This window comes from Cyrtonyx montezumae, unplaced genomic scaffold, assembly GCF_038088225.1.
Source record: "Cyrtonyx montezumae isolate F1298 unplaced genomic scaffold, pur_monq_1.0 scaffold_4, whole genome shotgun sequence".
Classification (NCBI taxonomy): domain Eukaryota; kingdom Metazoa; phylum Chordata; class Aves; order Galliformes; family Odontophoridae; genus Cyrtonyx; species Cyrtonyx montezumae.
In genome coordinates, this window is record NW_027072045.1 from 19,222,516 (window position 1) to 19,244,112 (window position 21,597).

Genomic DNA, 21,597 nt, shown 5'->3' on the forward strand with positions numbered 1-21,597 from the left:
CATTTTTCCTGCTTTGCTAGGATAGGAAACTTTTCACTTACACACTTAAGCTGAGGTAAGGAGACATAGGAGAGATTTTTAACTCTCCCATTTCAAAGTTCCTCTCCTCTTTCTCCATGTAGCAAGACTAGCTCTGCATAGTTAAGCTGCTGATTGCAGGACGTGACCAGGGTGGGACTCCTTTGGCTTTGCAGGCCTCATTCATTTGTGGCTTTACATAGGGCAAACTAGGTCATGTTTCTCAGCAGTGGGGTTAAAACTTAGGGCATGAACTCCTGACATGCTTGTTCTGCTGTGCTGTGCCTCTGCCAAAACTTGGCTTGTTTCATAACCTACAACAAAACTGATGTCTTTCCATCTGAGAGAGGGGAAAAAGTACATCTCCACTGTGTCAGGAAGGCAGTGATTAACACTATTTAGAATACCTGTGAAAGTAAAACTAAATGAGACAGAAGCCTCGTTGATAGTTACAGTGGTGATGAAGATTCAAATCAGAAAGTTGGCTGTTGTCAGACACTTTGAGTGGAAAAACTTAATGGGATTTAGCGCCCAGGCTGGAGGGTGAGTGTACAGTGTGAAGCGGTTATGCTATTAGCTATCATGGAGGAAGCAGAAGTATTAAAAATCTCCTGTTGCAAAAGCTTTCTCAGTCTTCAGTATTGCCAGGATTGTGTGGCTCATGCAGGAACTGTTTTTGCTTCTTTGCAGATGAGCACCGGCTACACAGTGGCAAGCTGTGTCTGATTATCCTGACATGCATAGCAGAGGTAGGTTTCTTGTGAGACTCTTTAGCAGATGGTGTGTTTCAGGGCCCTATCTGTGTGCACATCCCCTGCCTCCTGTTCACTGGGAGCTGAAGATCTACAGTGGTTGTTAGTAATGAGACCCTCAGGCGCATGATGTTTTGCTGATAAAGCCGATGCCATACTGTTAAAATGTACTTAAAAATTGGATCATCATATTTGGTTTAGCCAACTCACAGGGACAAAGAGAGAAAATAGTGAACCTCAGCCTGATCTCACTTAGCTATTGAGCACTGTGGTATTACACGTTTTCAGATGAGTAATGTGTGAATGTCTTTCACCCATGTGCTGCTCATGGTAAACATGGGCAGTGCTGTATCCTATCTGCCTGAGAACGGTTTTATAAGTCTTGAAAGAGTGTTGCAGTTATTGAGTAGTAGGAAAGCTGGTAGTAGGACAAGAAAACAATACCAGCAGTCTGTGTCAGCAGGTCCTGGTGGAGGTGCTCCAATCTCATGGGAAATGTACAGTGATGGCCTGCCTGGCAGCTTGTCCTGAATGGTGATTGAGTTTGTGGGCATTTGCATTTTGCTTGCTTGCAAGTGAAGACCTTTCATTCTTAGCAAAGAATAAAAATCAGCAATGTTGATAGAATAGTGTGAGAATTCTGAAGTAGTGTTTTTTCAGGGTACAGTTGTATTTCTGATATTTATAATTGACTTTGCACTGAAGAGCTCTCTTCATATATACATATGAAGATATATATATAGAGAGAGATAGATGGCTAGATAATATAAGAAATTCTGTTCCTACGTATCAAGGGCTTTGGCTTTGATTTAGAGAGTGTGTTTAATACCTTACCTGGCTGTGCATTGCCTGGAGTAATCAGTTTGATTTAGAGCTTGTTTTGGTTTTGCCTGAGGAGTGGGATAGCTGATCAACCTACTTGCTACTACATGCATGCAGTGACTTCTGGTGTGATTGGACTATAAAAAAAAACAAAAAACAAACAAAAAAAAAAAACAACCTTTCTCCACGAAGTTACAGGGACTTGTGTTTGTTATATAGCACTTGTTGAAATCTTGATGCTGTAATGTGTGCAGTCCAGTCCGTAGTTTCAAGGAGAAGAGAAACAGAATGGAAAATGGATCTTGAACAAAATGAACAGTGCAGAGTGTGACATGGAATTGAGATTGAGAGGGTTTTACCTTTGTGGAACTGGAGACATGGCTGGGAACAGGAGGAGGTTACAGGGGTTTTTTTAGTGTTATAGCTGCTTATTGGGAGCTCTGCAGTGGAACGTGCATGGTTTGAGAGGCAAGTGGAAGTTAGTGGGCAGGTAGTTTTTTTTCTTATTCATCATTCCTTCCCTTTTCATTTTTTTTCCTCCTTTTTCCCATAGGATCAATATGCTAATGCTTTTCTCCATGATGACAACATGAATTTTCGAGTAAACCTGCACAGGATGGTAAGTCTTTTCCTACTGATACTTTGCTTTTTTTCTTTGGAGTGATAACACAGGATTCAAGTTCCTGTGTGCTGAAAACTATGTCACATACATCTAACCTAGTTTGCTAAGGCATGTAGAGATGCTGTCAGAAATGCAGCAGTTAGAGGATGATTTTAAAATCATTCCCAAAATGTCTCACTCCTTCGAAGGATAAGGAGCTGGTTGCACTGTTGTGAATTTGGAGACCTATGTAGTTGGAAAATTGCTGTGTACTATAAGGTATCTGAGGAAATAGGTGACAATATTCTGCCTTAACCTTCAGCAAGCATTAGCCCTCATGTGATATATTGATAGCCAGCTGGAGTTGCACTGATTTCTCTGATTTGGCTTATGCTTTCTCCTGAGGGTGAAAGATTTTCTATTTATTATATTTATTCTAGATATTCTATTCTATTTTCTATACCTTTTTCCTATAGGTATCTGTGGAGGAAGTGTCCTTATCTAGCTTATGAAGCTTTGTAGATAGGGGTAACAAAGTATTTTTCCTGACTTAAGGCATTTTGTTTCTAGGGTGCAGGTGATTGCCACCTCATCTGAGGCTGGAAGAGTGCTCAAAAGAGTCACTAATCCAAATAAGCATACTGTGAGGGTGCTAGTCTTTCCCACTTGACAGCAAATATGATGCTCAGTTAGCCTTTCTGGTTCACTACAATCAAGGCCAAAGCCATTTGGTACTGCATGTGCTGTTAAGAATGCAGATCAGGCTTCTGGATCAGGAGCAAAGCAATATGTTTTTGAGGAAAAGGAATTGCTGTGATTTTTTTTTTTTTTGTTCTGTGATATTACAGTGCTCTGTAGTTATACAGCTAGAGTAACAAAAACCTGGTGGTCAGCATGCTGAAAACCAAGCCAAATTTTGCTTCAGCTGTGGCCTTCAGAATGAATATAAATGAGATAGCAGCTGGAAAAAAAGGGGAATTCTGTGCTGATGGTGATATTTGCATGAAAAATACAGTAATACACAGGATGTCACTTCAGGCTTATTCTGACTTCCTTTCATCTTTGTGTGTTTGAAGCCAATGAGGCACAGGAAGAAAGCAGCAGACAAGAACTTGCCCTGTCGCCCACTGGTGTGTGCAGTGCTTGGTGAGTACTGTTAGAGGGCCTGTGTGCTTCCCAAAGCTTCTTTTTGTTCTGCAGCAGAAACAGGAGATGTGTAGATTAAGAGGTGTATAGACTTAAAAATAGGACAGTTAAGTAAGATTTCCAGCACTGTACAGTCCATCTCTCTGCCTGGCTGCCTCACAGAGAAATTAAATCCAAGATTGCCGTTAGGTAGCAAGAAGTCCTGTATACATTTGCAGTAAGTTTTGCAGAAGCTTGTTGGCCCCTTTTACCTGAATATGTAACAATAGGGAGGACAGATGATTAATAAGTTTGGAGTTTTAAATGATTGTAGTGACAGCAGGCTGCAAGTACCATCTAAATGATGAAATGAGAACAAACCTATGAAAAAGACAAATGCTTGTTGAGGAAGGCTTGCTGGGCATTTAGCCTTTTCTGAGGGGAAAAAGCCACAATAGGATTGTCAGTATCAAGGGTTGGTTTTGTTTTGTGGACGGAGGCACAGCTGAAAGCTTTTCATGCAGTGCATGATTGAATTGTGAGACTTATTGCCATGGAGGCCACAAGTATAAATGGATACAGAGATGGATGGAGTCTGGCTTTTCAGCCTGATGAAATGGAGGCAATCTTGGAGTCCAGCATCTTCAAGCAGGTGTTTGTTGAAGGCACAATGGAACAAATATGGAATTAATCTTTCTAGACTTGCCAGATATCTCATGCTTTTGCCCTGGACTTATTTTTGTTCACCCTTCAGTCATATTTCTGGCCTATTGGGACCCTTTGAGGTTACATCTCCACATTGTTACCAGTGGCACAGCTTAAGCATTTTATGCTGAACTGAAAGCACACACCTTTGATTAGCGTTTAGTGGCTGAACTGTAGTAACTTATCTCTTTCAATTGTAGCTTTGAGCTCTTTACTCACAGTGGGATAACCTAAAGGGACATTTTTTATGTGCTGAATGAGTCTTAAGCAGAACTGTAGTCTGTGTTAAGATCAGGCTAGAGTTCCTTGCTTCAGAATTTATTTTGGTGATTAACAGGTGTTCTCTGTGACATCTCTGAATGGAAACCTTTTTGTTGTGTTATTTCTGATGAGAATAATTTTCTAAACCGTGCTTCTCAAAGGACTTCTCCACTAGTGACAGGACTTGAAATATGAGAGCTATTCCAAGCATCAGAATTCATGGTCTATTCTTCATTTGACTAGTACTGGTGGAAAACATGCTGTAAGTTTTCAGTGTACTTTTTAATTCCAGAGAATGTCTAGTTCTCCTTAATAAAAAGAAAAATTTTAAATGTGTTTCTTTTAAGCAGGATCATCAGCTGGTAGTAAGATTGTAGGGATCAGTTTGAATTCCTCACTGTCTACTAGAATTTAACTGTGGCAAGCTCAGTACTAACTTTATCACTTTCTTTTCCATCAGATTTGATGGTGGAATTCATTGTGACACACATGATGAAAGAATTTCCTATGGATCTCTACATGTAAGTGTCTGTAGGATGTCTCCTGGTTTCATTGGAAGTTTGAATTTGGGTGGAATTCTAGTCATGCTAACAGTCTGGCTGAAATAACATTTTGTGGGTGGTGGGGAGTAGAATGGCTTTTCATGAACTCTTCCAGCAACTTTTTATACTTTTAAAACACTCTATATGCCAGGAAAATTGAAAGCAAAATGAATTTCCACCTTTCAGGCTGATTTCCTAATCTACTTGATCAAATACAAAGAGCTTTTCAATCCGAAAGAAGCTTCAAAATACACCCTCATTGCAAGAATTCCTCTTCCCAGAAGCTGAATTTTCATCTAGAAGTTGAAAAGACAGCTTTGAGAAGAAAAAAAAAAAAAAGGATGATTGATGTGTAGCCTGACAAGCAATGTGGAGAGTGGAAAAGAGGTTTAAACCTGAAATGGCTTGCTAGACTGTCAGGGTAAAACTTAGTCGGGGGAAAGAAGAGGAGAACAGGGTACTTGCTGTGTCCCACTTGCCTCTTAGAGTGTTTTGTTCTGCTTTGGCATGAAGGGCAGCAATAGGATTAGGCAGATCATTGGCTTTGTTCTGACTGTTCATACAGTACTGAATTTCCCTCAGACTTGAACAGCCCTGTATTCTGTAGAAGAGATACAGATAGTTGGGCTGTTTTCCCTGAAGGTGACTTCTCAGCATGTTCCAGTTTTGCTCAAATAACCCCAAAACTACAGGGCCTTTGCAAGGGTTGTGTAGTTCAATTACTTATTTGTGAGAAATGTATCTGTAATGACAATAACAGAATTAATTGTAGATAGGTAGTGCTTTGAGATTTCACAAGAAAGATATGAAATGTTTGGGCTCAGAAGTAAGGTCCCATCTAGAAACCTTTGAGAGTGAAGATAATGAGCTGTAGTAACTATCAGTAGGCATCCGTATCCATTCCTTTTGGCATGTTTGTGCAGTCCTTACACTACATTTCTGTCTGAAACCATCCCATAGCAGACACTGTTATTGCAAAGAAAGTGGGTGTTCTGAATGCACAAATAGTGTCATACTTCTCTGCATTACACTTTAAAGGTGAATATGAAGCTGCTCAATGGAGAACATATTAATATTTAAAAGATAAATCCAGGTTCCTTTGACTAGAGGTGTTATTTTATCTGTCACATATATTATGAATTCTTAGTGTAAAGCTGAATAAACAAGGACGCCCTACCAGAATGGATGCAGCCTCCACACTGAAGCAGTGTGGTTTGGGAGTCTGTAGAGCTTTAGCTGGTACTTTGGCCCCTCAGGCAGGGGTACTAGGGCTGCCATGCCCTTCCTCATCTCTGGTTTTTTTTTCTCTGTGCCTTGCTTTCACCCAGAAAACAATATGCTACTATGTGTAACCAGTAGGTTTCAGTGCTGAAATGTGTCTGCAGAGTATTTTGCAGTAATGCTGCTGTAATTACAAAGAAATGTTTCAGTGTTTGCCTGGTTTTTGCTGGTCAGTGCCTTAAATAGTTCTTTCAAAGAGGCCAGGTGTAGTCTTTCAGCCATCTGGATACATAGGTGGAAAGCCAGCAACATCAGAGGCAGTAGCTGTATCCGCAGGGCTGTTGCTGTTCGAGGTAGCTGTCTGTGCTATCTTGGTGTTTTTACTTTCTTATCTTGGTTGAATTTGTCAAAATCCAATTTGTAATATAGCATTTAATGTGGTGCTCAGCTATCACAAATTATTTTACCTTTATTCTTCTGATGTTAGAAGTTCCAGTCCTTAACTCATCATCATATTTTGGGGATCATGTAAGAGTCTGAAAAGATGAACTTACACCATTTGTATATTATTAAGGCTTTTTAAAGCTTTATTTTGAACTTTTCACCTCCTCTTGAACAGCTACTATGCAAAAACTTTTAATTTGATTTCTCTGTTTGCCTGACTTTTAGTGTCTCTGTAGTATCTTTTCAGAAAGATGCTCATATTAATGAGATGTTTTTGAGAAATAAGAATTTAAGGGAAAAAGGTTTTTTTCTCATTTGAACTCTTCCTTTTTTCCTAAATGTCGATAGCTAAAGTAGATTGGTCTAACAAACTCAAGTTTGAATATATTTTCTGTCTTGTCCTTAATGATGGCAAGTGCATGCTATTTTACTCACTATATTGTATATTTAATTCTGATTTGGTTTTGGAGTATGTTTGCATGACTAAGAGGTTGTATAAGTACTCTGGGCTATAGAGGCCTGTAGGATTTGGAGAGTGCATGAGTATGGAGCTCTCTGTTGAGAGATTTCAGACTGTGTAGGTGTATTGCTTGTTCATTCCTAAGTTCATGCTTAAGCTTGAAATTATTTTTTTTAAATGTAATTGAACTGTGTGCATCATCAAGTCCAAGTGAAAGTCTTGCAGTTCTGCTTTCACTGTGGAAATTCCTTTAGCCTTTTCAGTTGGGCCAAAGAAAGAGAAAAGCTCCATCATGACCAGATTTTCCAAAATCTGGTAGCAGTACCTTGTACTTAGGAAGCCTGCAAGTTAGATAAATCCTTTTGTAGAGCTTATGGGTCAACAAAGAGTGGAAAGTACTAATTAAATGTAAACAGCAATCTTGCACCTGTAATCAGACTAATCATGTTGAGCTTAAAGTGGTGTACGGGCTTCTTTCTCTGGTCTAATCTGCTTCATTTTGATGGATGTTGCTTTCCTTCTGGAGCCCAAAACTGTGAGCCCCCTCTTCCTTTGTTACTGTTTTTATTTGTCTACTTCCCTGCTGCTTTCTCTGATGTTTCCAGGTTTGATATAAAATTGCTGAAAAATACAATGCAGTTAATCCTTTACCCTTATTTATTTATTTATTTATTTACTTATTTTTCCAGACGGTGTATTCAGATTGTGCACAAGCTGCTGTGTTACCAGAAGAAATGCAGAGTGAGGCTTCATTACACCTGGAGGGAGCTCTGGTCAGGTACTTCGCACCTGCATCTGCAGAGACAGTCAAATATAAAAAGCCTGTCTTTTTGGTGGCTGTGGCTGCTTGTTCTATGGCTGTAAGGTTAGGCAGCAAGCATCAGTTCTGTTAAATCATCTTTATTTTACTGCTTAGTTGCTACATGCAAATTACCTCTTCTAGAAAGCCAGGTCATTATCATAATGATAGCTAATCTACTTTCTCGTCTGGCCATGATCACCATGGTATCTGAGTGCCTTTATTCTTCATTACTTGAGTCTCTCTTCGCCTGATTGGAGAAATGAAATGTTTTTTGCAGTAGTGTTTCTGTCAGTTCTTTGGAAGTAGAAGGGAGGTATTTTCTTAGGTAAAATGGTGGTGGACACTACTTTTCCTTTCCACTGTAGGAAGTGAATGTACATAGAACTGTGTGTATGACTCCTGCTGATGAGAGCAACCTGGCAGTGTCAGTGGGAAGAAAGAGAGTTGTTTGACTCTAACCTTTGCATTGATGACAGATAGTCTGGTTTATATAACTGGCATCTCTTAAAAGAGTCCTAAGAGGTTTGACTTTTTTCTCTGGTGGACATTGTGTTGTAGGACTGTTTTATGATGCAGTCATTGTGTATGGAAGATGGTGGCAGAATGGATCATTAGATGTAACAGGTTCTTTAGTGGTTATGGTGTGTGCTCCTGTTCTAACTTTGTGAGTAATGAAGTAGCTCAGCTAGGAAAGTACAGTTAATCCCCAAGCTGTGGTGGCTTAAACAAGAGGTTTATGAAAATTGAAGGGAAACATGACCCTAATTGTGTATGTCTGGAGCTGTACTTGAGATTTAGGATCAGCAACTTGCTGGTGTAATACAACTGCTATCAGAAATTTGAGAGCAGATGACTTTTGAAAAGGTGGTGAGTGGCTTCTGAAGCTGTTCTTAATTAACACTAAGTACTTCCTTCAGTAGCTTTGCACAGCTGAGTTGTAGTTACAGACAAATAAACCAACAATCTGAGTCAAGTTCATTTATTAAATTTTTGCCTTATGTGACATGTGGCCCATTCAGGCTTCTGAAATTATTTGTGTAGGTGAATTGGGGGTCCCTAATTAAGGGATTAGTGAGTTCTGTTCTGTTGCTGTCTTTGGATCAGAGCCCCTAGAGACATGGCTGCAGCACAGTACTAGTTCAGGAGAAGAGCACGTACAGTGTAGATGTATGTTGTGAATAGAAATTGCATCTAACTGTGTGCAGCATCTTGTGAGCAGCAAACTGGATCCATTCCTAGGTACACACTGGCATTATAGGTGTCTCAAAATAAGGTTTTCTTCTTGAGGGTACTCTTCCAGAGTTCAGAGAGTACACCTTCTGGCATTTTTCAATTCTTAAATTTCCCTATTTTAGGGAGGAAAAAAAAAATCCATACAGTACACTGAAATTCAAAATACAGGGATGTCCTTGTTAATGCTCTTTAATTAAATTAGCTGTAGGTATTTGCATAGTGCTTGGGAAATGTAAAGTGCCTCAGAAATGTTAGGTACTGCACATGCTTAAAAAGCAAAGTAGTCATATAAAAAGCTCTGATGGATCAAGCTTCTGTGAAAGACCAAGAATGTCTGCACAGCTGATGTAGCTGAAGAGCTCTGCGCTTACTATGGATTTCTGTGTGTTTTGGGAGATCTTCTCATATAGAAGTTACAGTAAGTGTTTCAAATTTTTTTTCCTAGTAAGTGTTGAAGTGAACTGAGATTCTTCTGCTGCTGCTAGGTGCTTCATGCAGGCTGGAAAGTTCTTGTGTTGACTGGTATGTGCACCTGCAGAAGTACACATCCTGGCTGCTCCAGATGTGCATTTCTAGAGTGTTGTATGAGGCTGACTAAATGCTAATTGCCAGCTCTGTCTTGAGATATTTCATAATTAACTCTTATCCCTACTGAGATCTGTCAAGGCTGCTCATTGATTCCCCAAGACATTGCTGCCTTTGATGTGAAAGAATGGATTTTTTTTCTAGTCTTGATCAATCCATCAGACAGTGCCAAAACAGAGTACAGAGACTTCTGTATTCATTTCTATGCTGTATGTGAGCACGTTCACCTTGAGACTTTTGCTTTGGATGGAGGATTTGTTGTTGCTACCAGATGAGCAGCTGAAAGGGAACATCTACACACTCAACTGTAAGGTCTGAGATCTCAGGTGCCCCCATCAGGTGTGTTTTACAGGTCTTCGAGCCCACGCTTGTCTACTTGAAAGGCAAGTTGTGTGACAAGTGGAGCATAGTCCCTGTTGTGCAGTGTGAGTGATAGCAGTGGAAGCGCCCAGCATAGCTGAGTGGGACTCTTCTCTGAGGAGAAGAGAATGGATGTAAGAAAGCCTTGAAAAGAAGGCAAAGAATTGTACCTGGCACGTGAGGAGAGTTGTTTCAGTTAGAAAAATGAGTGGGAGAAAAAGACAAAGGGAATACTGTGGGATGAGGTGGTAGTCTGGAGTGCGGAGGAACTAAGACTTTGTAGGTGGAAGCAGTAGCAGTGTATAGAGCCCTCTGCTTAACTGGTTCTAATATTAGCTATTCTCTAATTAAGGAAAACCACTTGTGTGTCACGTGCTAGACAGGTGCTCTTCCTTTGTGGATGCTTTATCTTCAGTGTGGAAGTCCGGCAGAACTTCAGGAAAGTTTCTTCCTTTGCCTTTTTGATTTAAGTTGCAAAGAGTGCAGAGAAAAGCAGTGGAGCCACATGCTTGGCTCCTCATACCCAACTGTCTGTGCAGTCTGCAGTGCTCTTGATCTTAGCTCCTACTTAACATTATAGCAGTTCATTATTTTCTATTCAGTCATCTGTGGTTGTACGTGGCTCTTCCTTCTGAGCTTTTGCAAGTTTTTCTTCTGTGGCTGTATAATGTTCTTGGTGACGAGCATGGAAATTTTGGCCAAGGTCAGAAGCCATATGTAGATATGATTGTGTTCCCCTATTCCCATATAGACACTTGGGGCAATTTGCAGATCTCCAGGGCTGTTATGCCAAGTAGCTGATAATTTTTTTTTTCTAGAAGCAACTAATTTATTGGGTATCAAGTGTAAGGTACTTAACAGTGGTAGTGAGGAAACCACTTGGTAACAACCAGTCCCATACTTTCAGAAATACCATGTTATGCCTAATGTTTTTCTTCAGTTCTGCTTACGTCATGTGAGGAGTTTGATTTTGCTGGTTATAGACCTGAGGTTGAGTTTTAGTTGTTGAACTCTTTCTTAGCTAGTATGTGCAGTACTTGGGCGATGGAAGGTGCTATATATGTTTTTGTTGTCAAGTATGTATAAGCTATGCCAAAAGAATTTCTGTGAGTCATTTAAGCTTTTTATATAAAAATACCTCACTTCTTCAACTTCTCCCACCTCAAAATTAGTAATGCTTGAGCAATTTGCTCTGAGCTTAGAGGGTGCAGGTAACTTATTTGCAGTTGCTATGGTTTGCTTTAGGTAAAAGTAATGTTTAAAGAAACTGAAAACCAATTCTAATACAGACTTAAAATGGCAGGAGTATATCACATGAAAATGCATATGATAGTGAATAATGCTGAAATAGCTAGTTATTAGGACAATTGAATACAAAGTTGAATTAAAAAACGAGTTTTGACGTTATAGGAAGCTCTGAAATTCAGTTCCCAAATTATTGTAATGTGCAGGCTATAGTTTCTGATCCTATAGACTGGTCGTTTTTGACAGATGCTGAGTGTACTGTTAAAATGAAGGTGCTTCAAATGCCATCATCAAGAAGTTAGTATTTATCTACTTCTATTTTGGGATTAACAGAGTAGACTTTGGCAATGCTACTGAACAAAATATACTATTATTCTTTGTGTGGACTGCTTGGAACTTTTTGTCAGTTTCTCATTTTTATAAGGTGTAGATAATAATTTGAAACTTTTAGGGGGGTGAGTACTAAAGAAGTGAAATGTATTTCAGCAACAGAAATACCAAATACTTATTACTAATACTGTTTGATAACCGTGGCATTTATGATTCTCTAGTTAGTGATAAAGTCTGCTTCAGACTTTGATTTGAGTTGCTGAACAGACTGGAAATCAGATGATGTTGCATCTCCCCTTCATCTCTAGTCTTGCTGTTGTTCTGCAGTGGCTGCCTAGCAAGGGAAGCCTGTCTTCTTGGAACTTTTATGGAGATAGGATTCATCTACTGGTGTACCAGACAGTCTAGTTCAGTGGTAAAAATGCCTGATCGCTAGCTGCTATGAGAAAAAGGATATAGAGCTGTTCAGTTAGAAAATGACTTAAAGACTTCTTAAAAAATAATTAAAGAAATAATGAAAGCATTTTCAAAGGTAATTGCTAAAGGTTATGTGTAGAGATAGGACAGAAGGACCAGGAGTTTGTGTGTTGAGTGTAAAATGTGTTCATAACAGAAAATTGCAATGAGTACAAAGAATGCCTATTTGTTAAATCTACATGAACTGTGCTGTTTCAGAAAGAAAAATTATGATGTAAGACTTGTCCTTTTAAGTACCTTCCAGCAAAAATGCTTTCTGACTCTACTGCTTGTAAACTCTGAAGGGAACTACAGAACAAATGTTAGAGTTTTATGACCTTTGAATGTTAACATACACTACCTAGCGTGAGCTTTATGGGATCATTTCTTCGTGCCTCTTGGCTGTGGGATGCCAGTCCAACCTTTTGAAGCTGCATCTCGTCCATGTGACAGAGCTCCAGGCATGTATGCCCAGCTGGAGAGCCTCAGCTCATTCAGGAGTATAAGATGATGCTGAGTTTTTAAGGAGAGTACCACCCTGTGAAGTGGTATTCTCAAAGTGGGAAGAATAGGCTCCTTCCCCTGTTGTTCCCAGGGATGGAGCTGCTGAAAACAGCACTAGTTCAGTTGGGGTTACCAGGAATGGAGAGGAAGAGGCAAGAAGAGGAGGATCCAGGTGGGGTAAAGGAGAACTGAGCAGCTGTAACAGGAATGAGAGTTCTGAGTTGATGGGGTGGATGAGAGGTGTGGTTGGTCTTTGAGTCTGGGAGGCTGGAAAATTTGAGGTGATTGCGTGTGATAAGGGCTGGGAGGCTCTGAGTATGGGAAGCTGGAGAGAACGGGCAGAACTGGGTCATTCTGGGAAGCCGATGTAGCAGGAGGAGTGAAAGGTCTTTAATGTTTCTGCAGGAGGACTGGGAAGGCTAGGAGGTGTTACTGGGTATGAAGTTAAGATGAGAAATTATCTAATCTGGTGAGCTAAAGAGAGATCTATTCATCATTTTTAACTTTAAATTTTCCTGTTCTTGTTTGGAACGTCTTCCTGGGACCTTGCTTTGATGTGGGAAACTTGAGGAATGAAAACTAGTATCTAGTTAAGGTGTGTGTCCTGAGTGAGTTTTTTTCCAGCACTTCTTAATTTGCATGCTTTTTGCATACATGGCTGAAACAGCCCAAACATCACTCTGTGACTTTTGTCTTTGCCAAGGACGTGGGCAGGATTTCATATCTCTTGTGTTAACATCCCAAGGGCTGAGATTCTTAGCTGCGGGACTACAAAACCAGCACTTGCTGGCTGCTGCTACATGCCACGTGTGGCAGCAGTTTTATACACCTGAGCTGATGGTTTGTACAAATGAGCTTGTACAGTTATATAAGTTGAAGTTTCTGCTATTAAATGATCTTACTAGTATTTATATGATTGGAAGTGTTACTGAGTTATGTCCTTTACTGTTCCAGTGAGTGGAGTGATTAAGTGGAGGTTTTTGGACTTAACACGTGTTTCTAAATGACTCGGTAAATCAGTAATAGAGTTGTGATTAACTTCCTTTGTATGTAATGTCTGAGGCATGTCTTTGTATGTAATGTTCTTGACTGAGGCAGCTCACTTCACTTTAAGTTAGGTAATTGGCAAGCTTTTTACTTTATCTCTGAAATTAAAATAAATTGTACCAACTGTATAGTAGGACAGGTTCACAAGCACTTGTGCTTGTTGATTCTGGGAAGGTTTCTGAAAAAAAGAACAGAGTTGGTCAAACTAATGGCAGTGACTGTTATGTGCTGTATAGCAGATAGTGGAGTTGCCCTTGGAGTTGCAGATTTACTCACACTTGGTTGGACGCACAGTACTGTGTTGGCTCAAGCCTGGTACAGGGTGCAACTGTTAGTCCTGTTTGCTGCTTCAGTGAATTTAGGAAAGGATGAAAAGATGATTTTATAAAATTCTTATCTTTGGCTACACTATATGTTGTGGATTGATATGAATTGATTTTTTAAACTATTATTTTAATTTTTACTTCTTGTAGCTTTCCATGTTGCCCTGAAGGAAACCCCAGTCTCGCCTTACAAAGCTTACAAGCAGTCAATGCATGAAGTTCATGAGAAAGAATCAGGTGCTGTCACCCTTGACTGCTTGGCCACTTTCTTATTAACCTTTCCATGTTAACTTTTTCAGCCCAGACTAAAACTCTTCTATGGTAAGAATGTAGATGTGTTTGGTGAAATGCGTTAGTGTAAATCTCCTGAAGTAGACAGCATGAGAAGTGCAAAAGTTGAGTGGCTTTCTTGTAAAAGAGAATATTCAAAATTCCATGAGTTGGTTATTTTTAGGAAGTATCTCCTTTTACTTGCATGTTTCTTAGTGTACTATTACTTATCTGTAATGGCCATTGCTTTGTTTTAATATGTTTTATCATAACCCGTGATGAGTTTTGGTTCCAGCTGCTGATGGCTACAGATTCACAGATATGTTGCTGTTATTGATTGCCTGGGGTGATCAGGATGGGAATTCTTCATCAAACACCTTTTAGTCATACCTGGCAGATCTCATGTGGATGTGTTGTTCTATCCTGTAAAAAAACAAACAAACAAAAAAACAACCACCAACAACAACAAAAAACACCATTATTATTTTTTTTACATGCAGCTGAACACTGAGGAATTCGTTTGTGAATCCCTCAGAGCTTACAGAACACGGTGACCTAGTGAGAGGGAGGATGGTTTCCTGTGAGGTTATCACATTATTGATGATAGAAATGCCAGAAATGTTGGCAGCCATTTCTTCTTCTGCACTGAGGGGTTGCAGTGCTCAGAACACACTATTCTGAGCTTATTCACCCTTTTCACTTTTTGAAGCAGCACTTCTGGGCCCCTTATTTCACTGTCTTTCCAAACCCTTACTTATGTTTCTGCTCTTTGTTCTTTTTCTTTCTGAACTGGCTCTGGTTTTAGATACTGTGGAAGAAGTACAACCTTAACTCTCAAGTCTATTGAATTAATAGTGAGCCTATACTATCAGACAAGATAGAGTTAAGCTCAAGACTTCCCTTTCCTCTAAAAAGGAGTGGAAGTTATGAGTGCATGCTTTTAAATTATTTCCTATTAAAAATCTACCTTTTTAAGAATATGTTGTTATCTGAGTAACAATAGGTGAAGGTGAAGCTTAGGTGAAGCTAGAAAACTTGTTTTCATTGCTATTGCTTGCAGGGATGCTATCAAGCAGCATTTCTCTGGCATTGGCAAGCAGCATTTCCATTAAGCTTGCAATTTTTACACCATTGGCTGCAGTTAGGTGGGAACAGTGAGTACCAGGGATGGGAGCTATATAAAGAAAGTAAAGGATTGGAAATGAATTGGCCTGCTCACCTGATCCTGGGAGCCGTGGGTTATACCAGCATGTGCTCCAGCCCTCTGGCATGCTGCTGTTTCTCATTAAGGCTGCTTTCCTGCTATACCTTGACAGCTGGAGGGAGAAGAGGAACAGCTGTAGAGGTGCTGGGGATGGGGACGTGCCAGTAGCAGGCTGCTGGCTGCCACAGAGCTTTGGCAGCTAGGTGCACGAATTTGGCAGTCCCTGTGGTGGCAGCAGGGAGAGGAGCTAGCCAGCCAGGCAAATTGTTTCAACCCAGAGCATGTTGCTCCCTCGTTATTGGAGCAAAGGAGAGAAGCTGAAGCATGTTATGTAGTGGTGCTGACAGAGCTTAAATCTCTTCCCCTGCCCTCCTTGGAGGGGATTGCAGCATCAGTGCAAAGATCTTGTTCCCAGTGCTTTGCCTGATTGACAGGGATCTGCAAGTGCTGTCCCTGAGTAATTGGTTAACTTGTCCAGGGATGCTGGGGTAGTTTGTGCCTTGGGGGATTCTGCTGCATTAGTTTGTAATAATGATGTAGCTATTTCTTGGACACGTTTCCTCTTCCTATTGCTCTATTTGGAAACTACCTCTAGTTCTTCTCTGTCAAACCCTATCTGTAGATATTCATCTCCTGCTGAGTTTGTTTTGATCACTGTTCACTGAGTGTTTGCCCACGCTGAACATGGCCAGATCTGCTCCCTCTTAATGCTCAGGTCATCTCTGTATTTCAAATTTCAGCCTTTTGATTGTGAATTTCTCATCAGATATGGCATTTATTACAGGTGATTACTCTGTTCCAGGGTCTCTTTTTTTTCCTTGTAACTGTGCAGTGAAAACAATTGGAACATGTGATTATTCAGGCTTAGCTCTTAATGATTGCCAGTCTAGAACAGGAGATTGGACCCATCCATGGTTATGTTATTGCCTTGTTGTGTGAGACTGTTTCCATAGTCTGTGCTGTGGTTTCCCTAACATGTGAAGGGAGTCATGCTGAATTATGGAATCTGGAAGAATATGTTGAGAAAGCATTGACTGGTTTCCAGCTCCTCGACAGGTTTTTGGTGTTGGCCACTGTTTGGGGCAGAACACCGTGCTCAGGTGAGCCTTTGCTCTGGCCTGGTGCAGGTAGGACTTGTGGTAGCTTGGTGATGTTGAGCAGCTTGGAAGCAAAGGGACAGATCTGTAGCAGAGAACTTTGGGCCAGTTGTCATGATCAGCTCCCCTGCCGTGCTATGTGGCTGTGGATCACCCTAAGGGGGATGTGAGTGGAAGTACTAAAAGCAGGACATTGGATATCTGATGGTATGATGGTAATTTCTGAGGGAATGGGGAAATCACTGCTTTTCCTACTGTGCCCCGAGATTGTGATGGTAGAAAATTAAAAGATATTAGTAAAGTTACAGGATCCCTCTTAATTGATGTTATAGTGCAGCTTCTGGGGAGCCCTCACATCTTCTTTTTCTTCCTTTGTTCCTTTGTTGAGGGCCATTATATGCACTATTAGAAGAATTTTGACCTGGGAGCACAGCAGATGCAGTGACAGAGGCTTCCATACTGTGCTTAACCCATCTAAGATCTCATTGATGTGTTTCTCAGGGCTATTCTCTTCTGCTCTGTTGTGCAGTAGCACATCAGAGCCTTCTGATGCTTGTGGAAGTGTCTGTGTTACATTCTGACTTACTCAAGGGACAGTGCTACTTCTCCTTCTTCCCCTTTTCTCTGCTTAACTGGTCCCTGCACTCCTGTTGCATTTCACGTGATCCAAATGCTAAACACTGAGACACTAAAAGAACAAAAACTGTGTGAATCCCAGGTATGCCAAAGCTGAATTTGTTTCTGTTTGAAACAATGCTTACAGGGGGAAAAAAAAAAAGCTAAGTCTGCTGTGGGAGGAGGAATAGGGGAAGGAGAAAGTGAAGTGCATCTGTCCAGAACTGGAATTGTCTCCTTCCTAGTAGAAGAGAGGAAGAGAAGCCATCTCTCTGCAGCCTCCTTTCAGAGGGTTGGCTTGCAGAAGGGCAGCAAATGACTGAGCAGGAGCACTTGGTCCTCAGCAGACAATCTGGCCACAGGAGCTGATAAGGAAAAATGTTAGTACTCAAAAACAGCTGCATGGCAGGGCAGCTAAGAACCTTTTTCACTGCAGTCATTTTGGTTTAAAAAGCTGTGAGGATATCTGTAAAAGCTGGTGATCTCATTTTTCATCCTTTGGCTATAATAATCCTTGGGAGGGAAAATTGCTTAAAACATGATGTGGATGAGTTACACCACTGTGATGTTCAGCCAGTCATATGGCTTCATGCCCAATTGAAGTCCATTCTGTGTGCTTATCTACTTCCTTTTGAGGCTGTATATGAGGGTGTCCATGGTTCTGTTCTCTGCTTGTTGATTTGGGAAGCATAGCTGGTGTTCTCAGCAAAGGTCACAAGTTTGCATGCAAACACTAGCTGCTGCTAGGTTAGCTTAGTTACAGCCTGCCACAGCTTTTGTTGCTGAAGAAGTTCTGATGATACTGCCACAATGTGAAATTATGGATTTTGAGAGGTGGTGTGTTGTATCATGGCCTGGGATGTCAAAGGCAGGTAGCTTGTATATAAAGATATTCAAGAGGATTGAAAAAAAAAATATTTTCCAGTTCATACTGAAATATATCTCTTTGCTCAGATCCATCACTGTTAAATCCAAGAACACAAATTTGGTTAATATGGCTGAGCTGAAGCATGGGCTGCTGTTCTGTCTGTTTGTGCAGCTGAGAAACTGAACTGCTGCTCCATTGGGAACAAACATGGGTAATTTCCTGGCTAGCCTGCAGATTGTACCCACAGTTTATTGCAGCAGGGAAGGACACATCTAGTTTGGCTTCAGCTTGCTCAGGGGTGGCAGTACTGATGCCCTGCTGGAGCTGAGGAATGGAGGGGTGTTTGGCCAGGTAGACCTTTGCTCTAGGGGTTTTTGGGGGGTGTGTAGTTGTCACTGAAGGGAACTGGGCATCTGAAGCAGGGTCTGAGGGTTGTTAATTCTGAAAACTCCAGGGTACAGCTGTCCTCATTTTCAGTGCAGGGTGTGCCTTAACAAGCACATTACAGAGACTACTGAGGTAGTCATGGATTTAAGGACTCCTGTTCACAGTGTTCTTGTTCCTTTGAGCAGCTTGAATGGTGCAGAATGTGCCAACACAGGTTGTTCTTTGAGCACTGGTGTCGTTAAGTGCCCTACGCTTTTCTAGGAATGCGAAGTTCCCAAACGTTTGGGTATTTACCTGTGCAGTGCCCACAGTGACTGTGGACCAAGAGGATCTGACCAGTGCTGATCCCAGCAGTGAGTTCTCCATATGCACTGTCCCTCTCCTGCTTCATCCTCATGAAGGAGCAGTGTGGTTTGAGCATAGTGGGCTATGATGCGGTGTAATTTAAGTGCAAGGATTGATTTCAAGCAGCAGCAATATCTTGTCTTTCAAACTGGAACAGGAGAAATAAACATCAACAGTTGCTTGCCTTGTCACTCAGAGCATACTGCTCCAGACAGTGATGCTTATGCTTTCCTTTAGAAATAGTGTCTCCTCATCACGAGCAGCTTTCACCTTCACTGTGTTCGATGTTGAGTGGTTTGCCTTCCTGCTGCATGGCCACCTGCTGCCAAAGGCCTTTCAGTAGTGTTCTGGAGAAAGCACGAGAGGCACAGCACAAAAATCCAAGGCTTCATGCTGCTTGTGGAGAATCCAGAGCTGTGCTGCTCTGCTTCCAGGCACCTCAGCTGCAAGTAGTTGAACAGCCACACACAGGGCCAGGAGAGGTGGTTGCATGGAGTCTTGTGGCTGGGAAAGAGGTAAAATTGTACTTATGGGTACAAGAGAGAAATGGCCCATGAGGTGCTGTGATGGAGAGGCATGGCAGCTGTCTGCAGCCCATAGCGCTGACTGCAGGAGGCCGTGCTTTTTGCTGTGGAGGCTTTGGTTACCTTGGAAACCTGTTTTTAGCTGGATCTCTGCTCCAGCAGAGAGCCGTCTGTACCTTCTACTTCTTTGTTTTCAAATGCTTGTTCTGCGGCACAATACCTGATGGGGAGCAGCTCCAGCTCCAGGTTGATGTGGGGTCCAGGCTCTGCCTTTGGTCCCAGGCATTTGAGTCTTATGGTGGGGTGATGATTGCTTGGTGTAGTCCGTGCTGGGGCTTGAAAGTTACTAGTATTCTTGTTTCCTGGACTTTACCTACTCCTATTCCATAGCTCTTGCCTTTGGGCCGAGTTGAGGGTTCTGCTCTCTATTTGCAGCAGGATTCTCCCAAACTATAGTTGGTTTTCTTGCAGGCCGCTCAGTAGTGTGTAATAGCTGGGTAAATAGTGGTAGTGTAATCACTATCACCTTCAAACATATATTGCCTAGTAATTTGATGCCTCATTTAAACTTTATAAATCTGTGGTCATTTTCTTTTTTCAGCTCAGATGGCATATCTCAAATCTGCTCTTTGCTGTGTCTCACTGACCAGTCAGTTTTCTCTTTCAGCATCCAAAATTTGCAGAATGTGCTTTCTATCACTCATATCTTCCTAGAGCCTGACAAGCCATAGTGAATTTTGTGAGTTCAATTAATTCTGGTTGTTTGATGGCTGGAGACTGACTCGAGATACTTGTCCCAAGCTGCTCCCGGGGCTGCTGAACTTTTGTCTCCTGTTTTGATGTTCTTTCCTGTCTGCCTCAAGCCATGAGCAGCAGAAGGCTTTGAAGAAGTGCTGTCACAAACTGGAAAAGGCAAAGGTTAACAGAATCTTTTTTTTAACTGTAAGACATCAGTAGATGCAGGTAATCAAGAACATTCTGAAGAAATGGTTTGGGCATTCCAGCTCAACCTTTCAGATCATCTAATTTGGCTACTTTAGGTCTTGAAACCTCTTGACTTCAGAGCAGTGTACATTAAGAATCATCTTTCAGTCCTGTGCAGATATCATGTGGAAGAGAGTAGCTTTTCTTTTTGAAATTTTGAAGAATGGGATGCAGCAAGTTAAAGAAATTTCCATTTCACTCGAGGGTATAGAACACAGTTTCTTATTGTAAAGTCTGTGTGATTAAAGCTCTCTTAGCCAACCTTTTTGTTAATTCCTGCTATTGCTAACTGATACTGGGTGGTTACAGCAGCAGCCTTTGTTTTCCTTCTCAAGACAAGTGTGAACCAGATCTGTAGCCTTCACAGCACAGCCCTAGATAGCTGACACAATAAAGTACTGTATCCATCCTTGTACTGCTGCAGCAGCTACAGGAAAGCAGTGCTGTGGGTTCTTTGTGTTATTTTTTTGTCATTTTAAAATCACGTGTATCGACAGGAGTGACAGTTTGGGGCTGACTGCACACATCATGTTGGTGATGTGCGAAGTAGAAAGGAGACGGTCGGATTCTCCAGCTCTAAGGCTCACTTGAAGATCTGGCAGATAGAAGAAAAAAAAGTGAACTGAGCTAACAAATGACTTACCTTGAGCCTGAGTGAATTTGATTAGCAAGTCAGTGAAGGAAAATAAATGCAGGATACTGAAATAACTGTCCAGCTCAGAATTTTAGGAGGAAAATATACAACTCCATGTGTAGATTGATAAATTTATGAAGTGAGCAGCTTGCATTTTGGTGAGTTGGTACTGGATAATGAAAGTGCATCTGTATTTAAGTGACCTGCTGAGAATGAATTTGCTTTTAATTTTATTCAAAAAAATAAACGTTTCCTCCTAGCTTTGATCAACTTGTTGAAGTTCCTCATGTCTAATGAGACTGTGTTGCTGGCCAAACACAACATCTTCACCCTTGCTCTTATGGTGAGTACAGACAAAGCAAATCCTCTTAAACAACATAATTTTGAACGAATGTTAGGAAAGAATTTTGAATTTCTGGCCTGGTAAGGAGATATCAGAACAAAGCAAAAAGCTGGGGAATATCACTGTGGTTGGTTTTGCCAGATATTTAGAAAGAGGAGTGCTTGGAGACACTGTAGGGTCTCATCATTGAAATAAACTTTTGTGAGGAAAGACTCTAATTTTCCAGATTTGCTTATGGTTTTTGTTATTGCATGTCCCTTTGTATACAAGATACCAGAAACCCATTTTCCTGGCCCTAGGTGTGATAGTGTTAAAGCTGCTTGTCTGTTTCTCCTGTACTGTAAGGAAGATAACTGAGCAACGAATGAATGTAATGCTACTGGCTAATGGAGCCAAGAGCTGTTTCTTTAAAGGTTTTGAAGGTAGCCTGTATTGCTACAGGAATAAACAGAATAGCTTTTGTGGAAACATCCTGTTGCAACCTCTTTTC

The 21,597-nt window shown here is 41.1% G+C and overlaps 1 protein-coding gene across 3 annotated transcripts in view; it reads left to right on the forward strand.

The window, feature by feature from the left end:
* The window catches only part of ARMH3 (armadillo like helical domain containing 3), a 107,835-nt gene that overhangs the window by 27,345 nt on the left and 58,893 nt on the right, over positions 1-21,597 (forward strand). For all 3 annotated transcript variants that reach the window (XM_065746550.1, XM_065746551.1, XM_065746552.1), the window contains 6 exons: positions 709-767; positions 2,146-2,211; positions 3,270-3,339; positions 4,745-4,805; positions 7,641-7,729; positions 21,025-21,107. In XM_065746550.1, the coding sequence (XP_065602622.1) occupies positions 709-767; positions 2,146-2,211; positions 3,270-3,339; positions 4,745-4,805; positions 7,641-7,729; positions 21,025-21,107 (428 nt within the window). The remainder of the gene's footprint in view (positions 1-708; positions 768-2,145; positions 2,212-3,269; positions 3,340-4,744; positions 4,806-7,640; positions 7,730-21,024; positions 21,108-21,597) is intronic.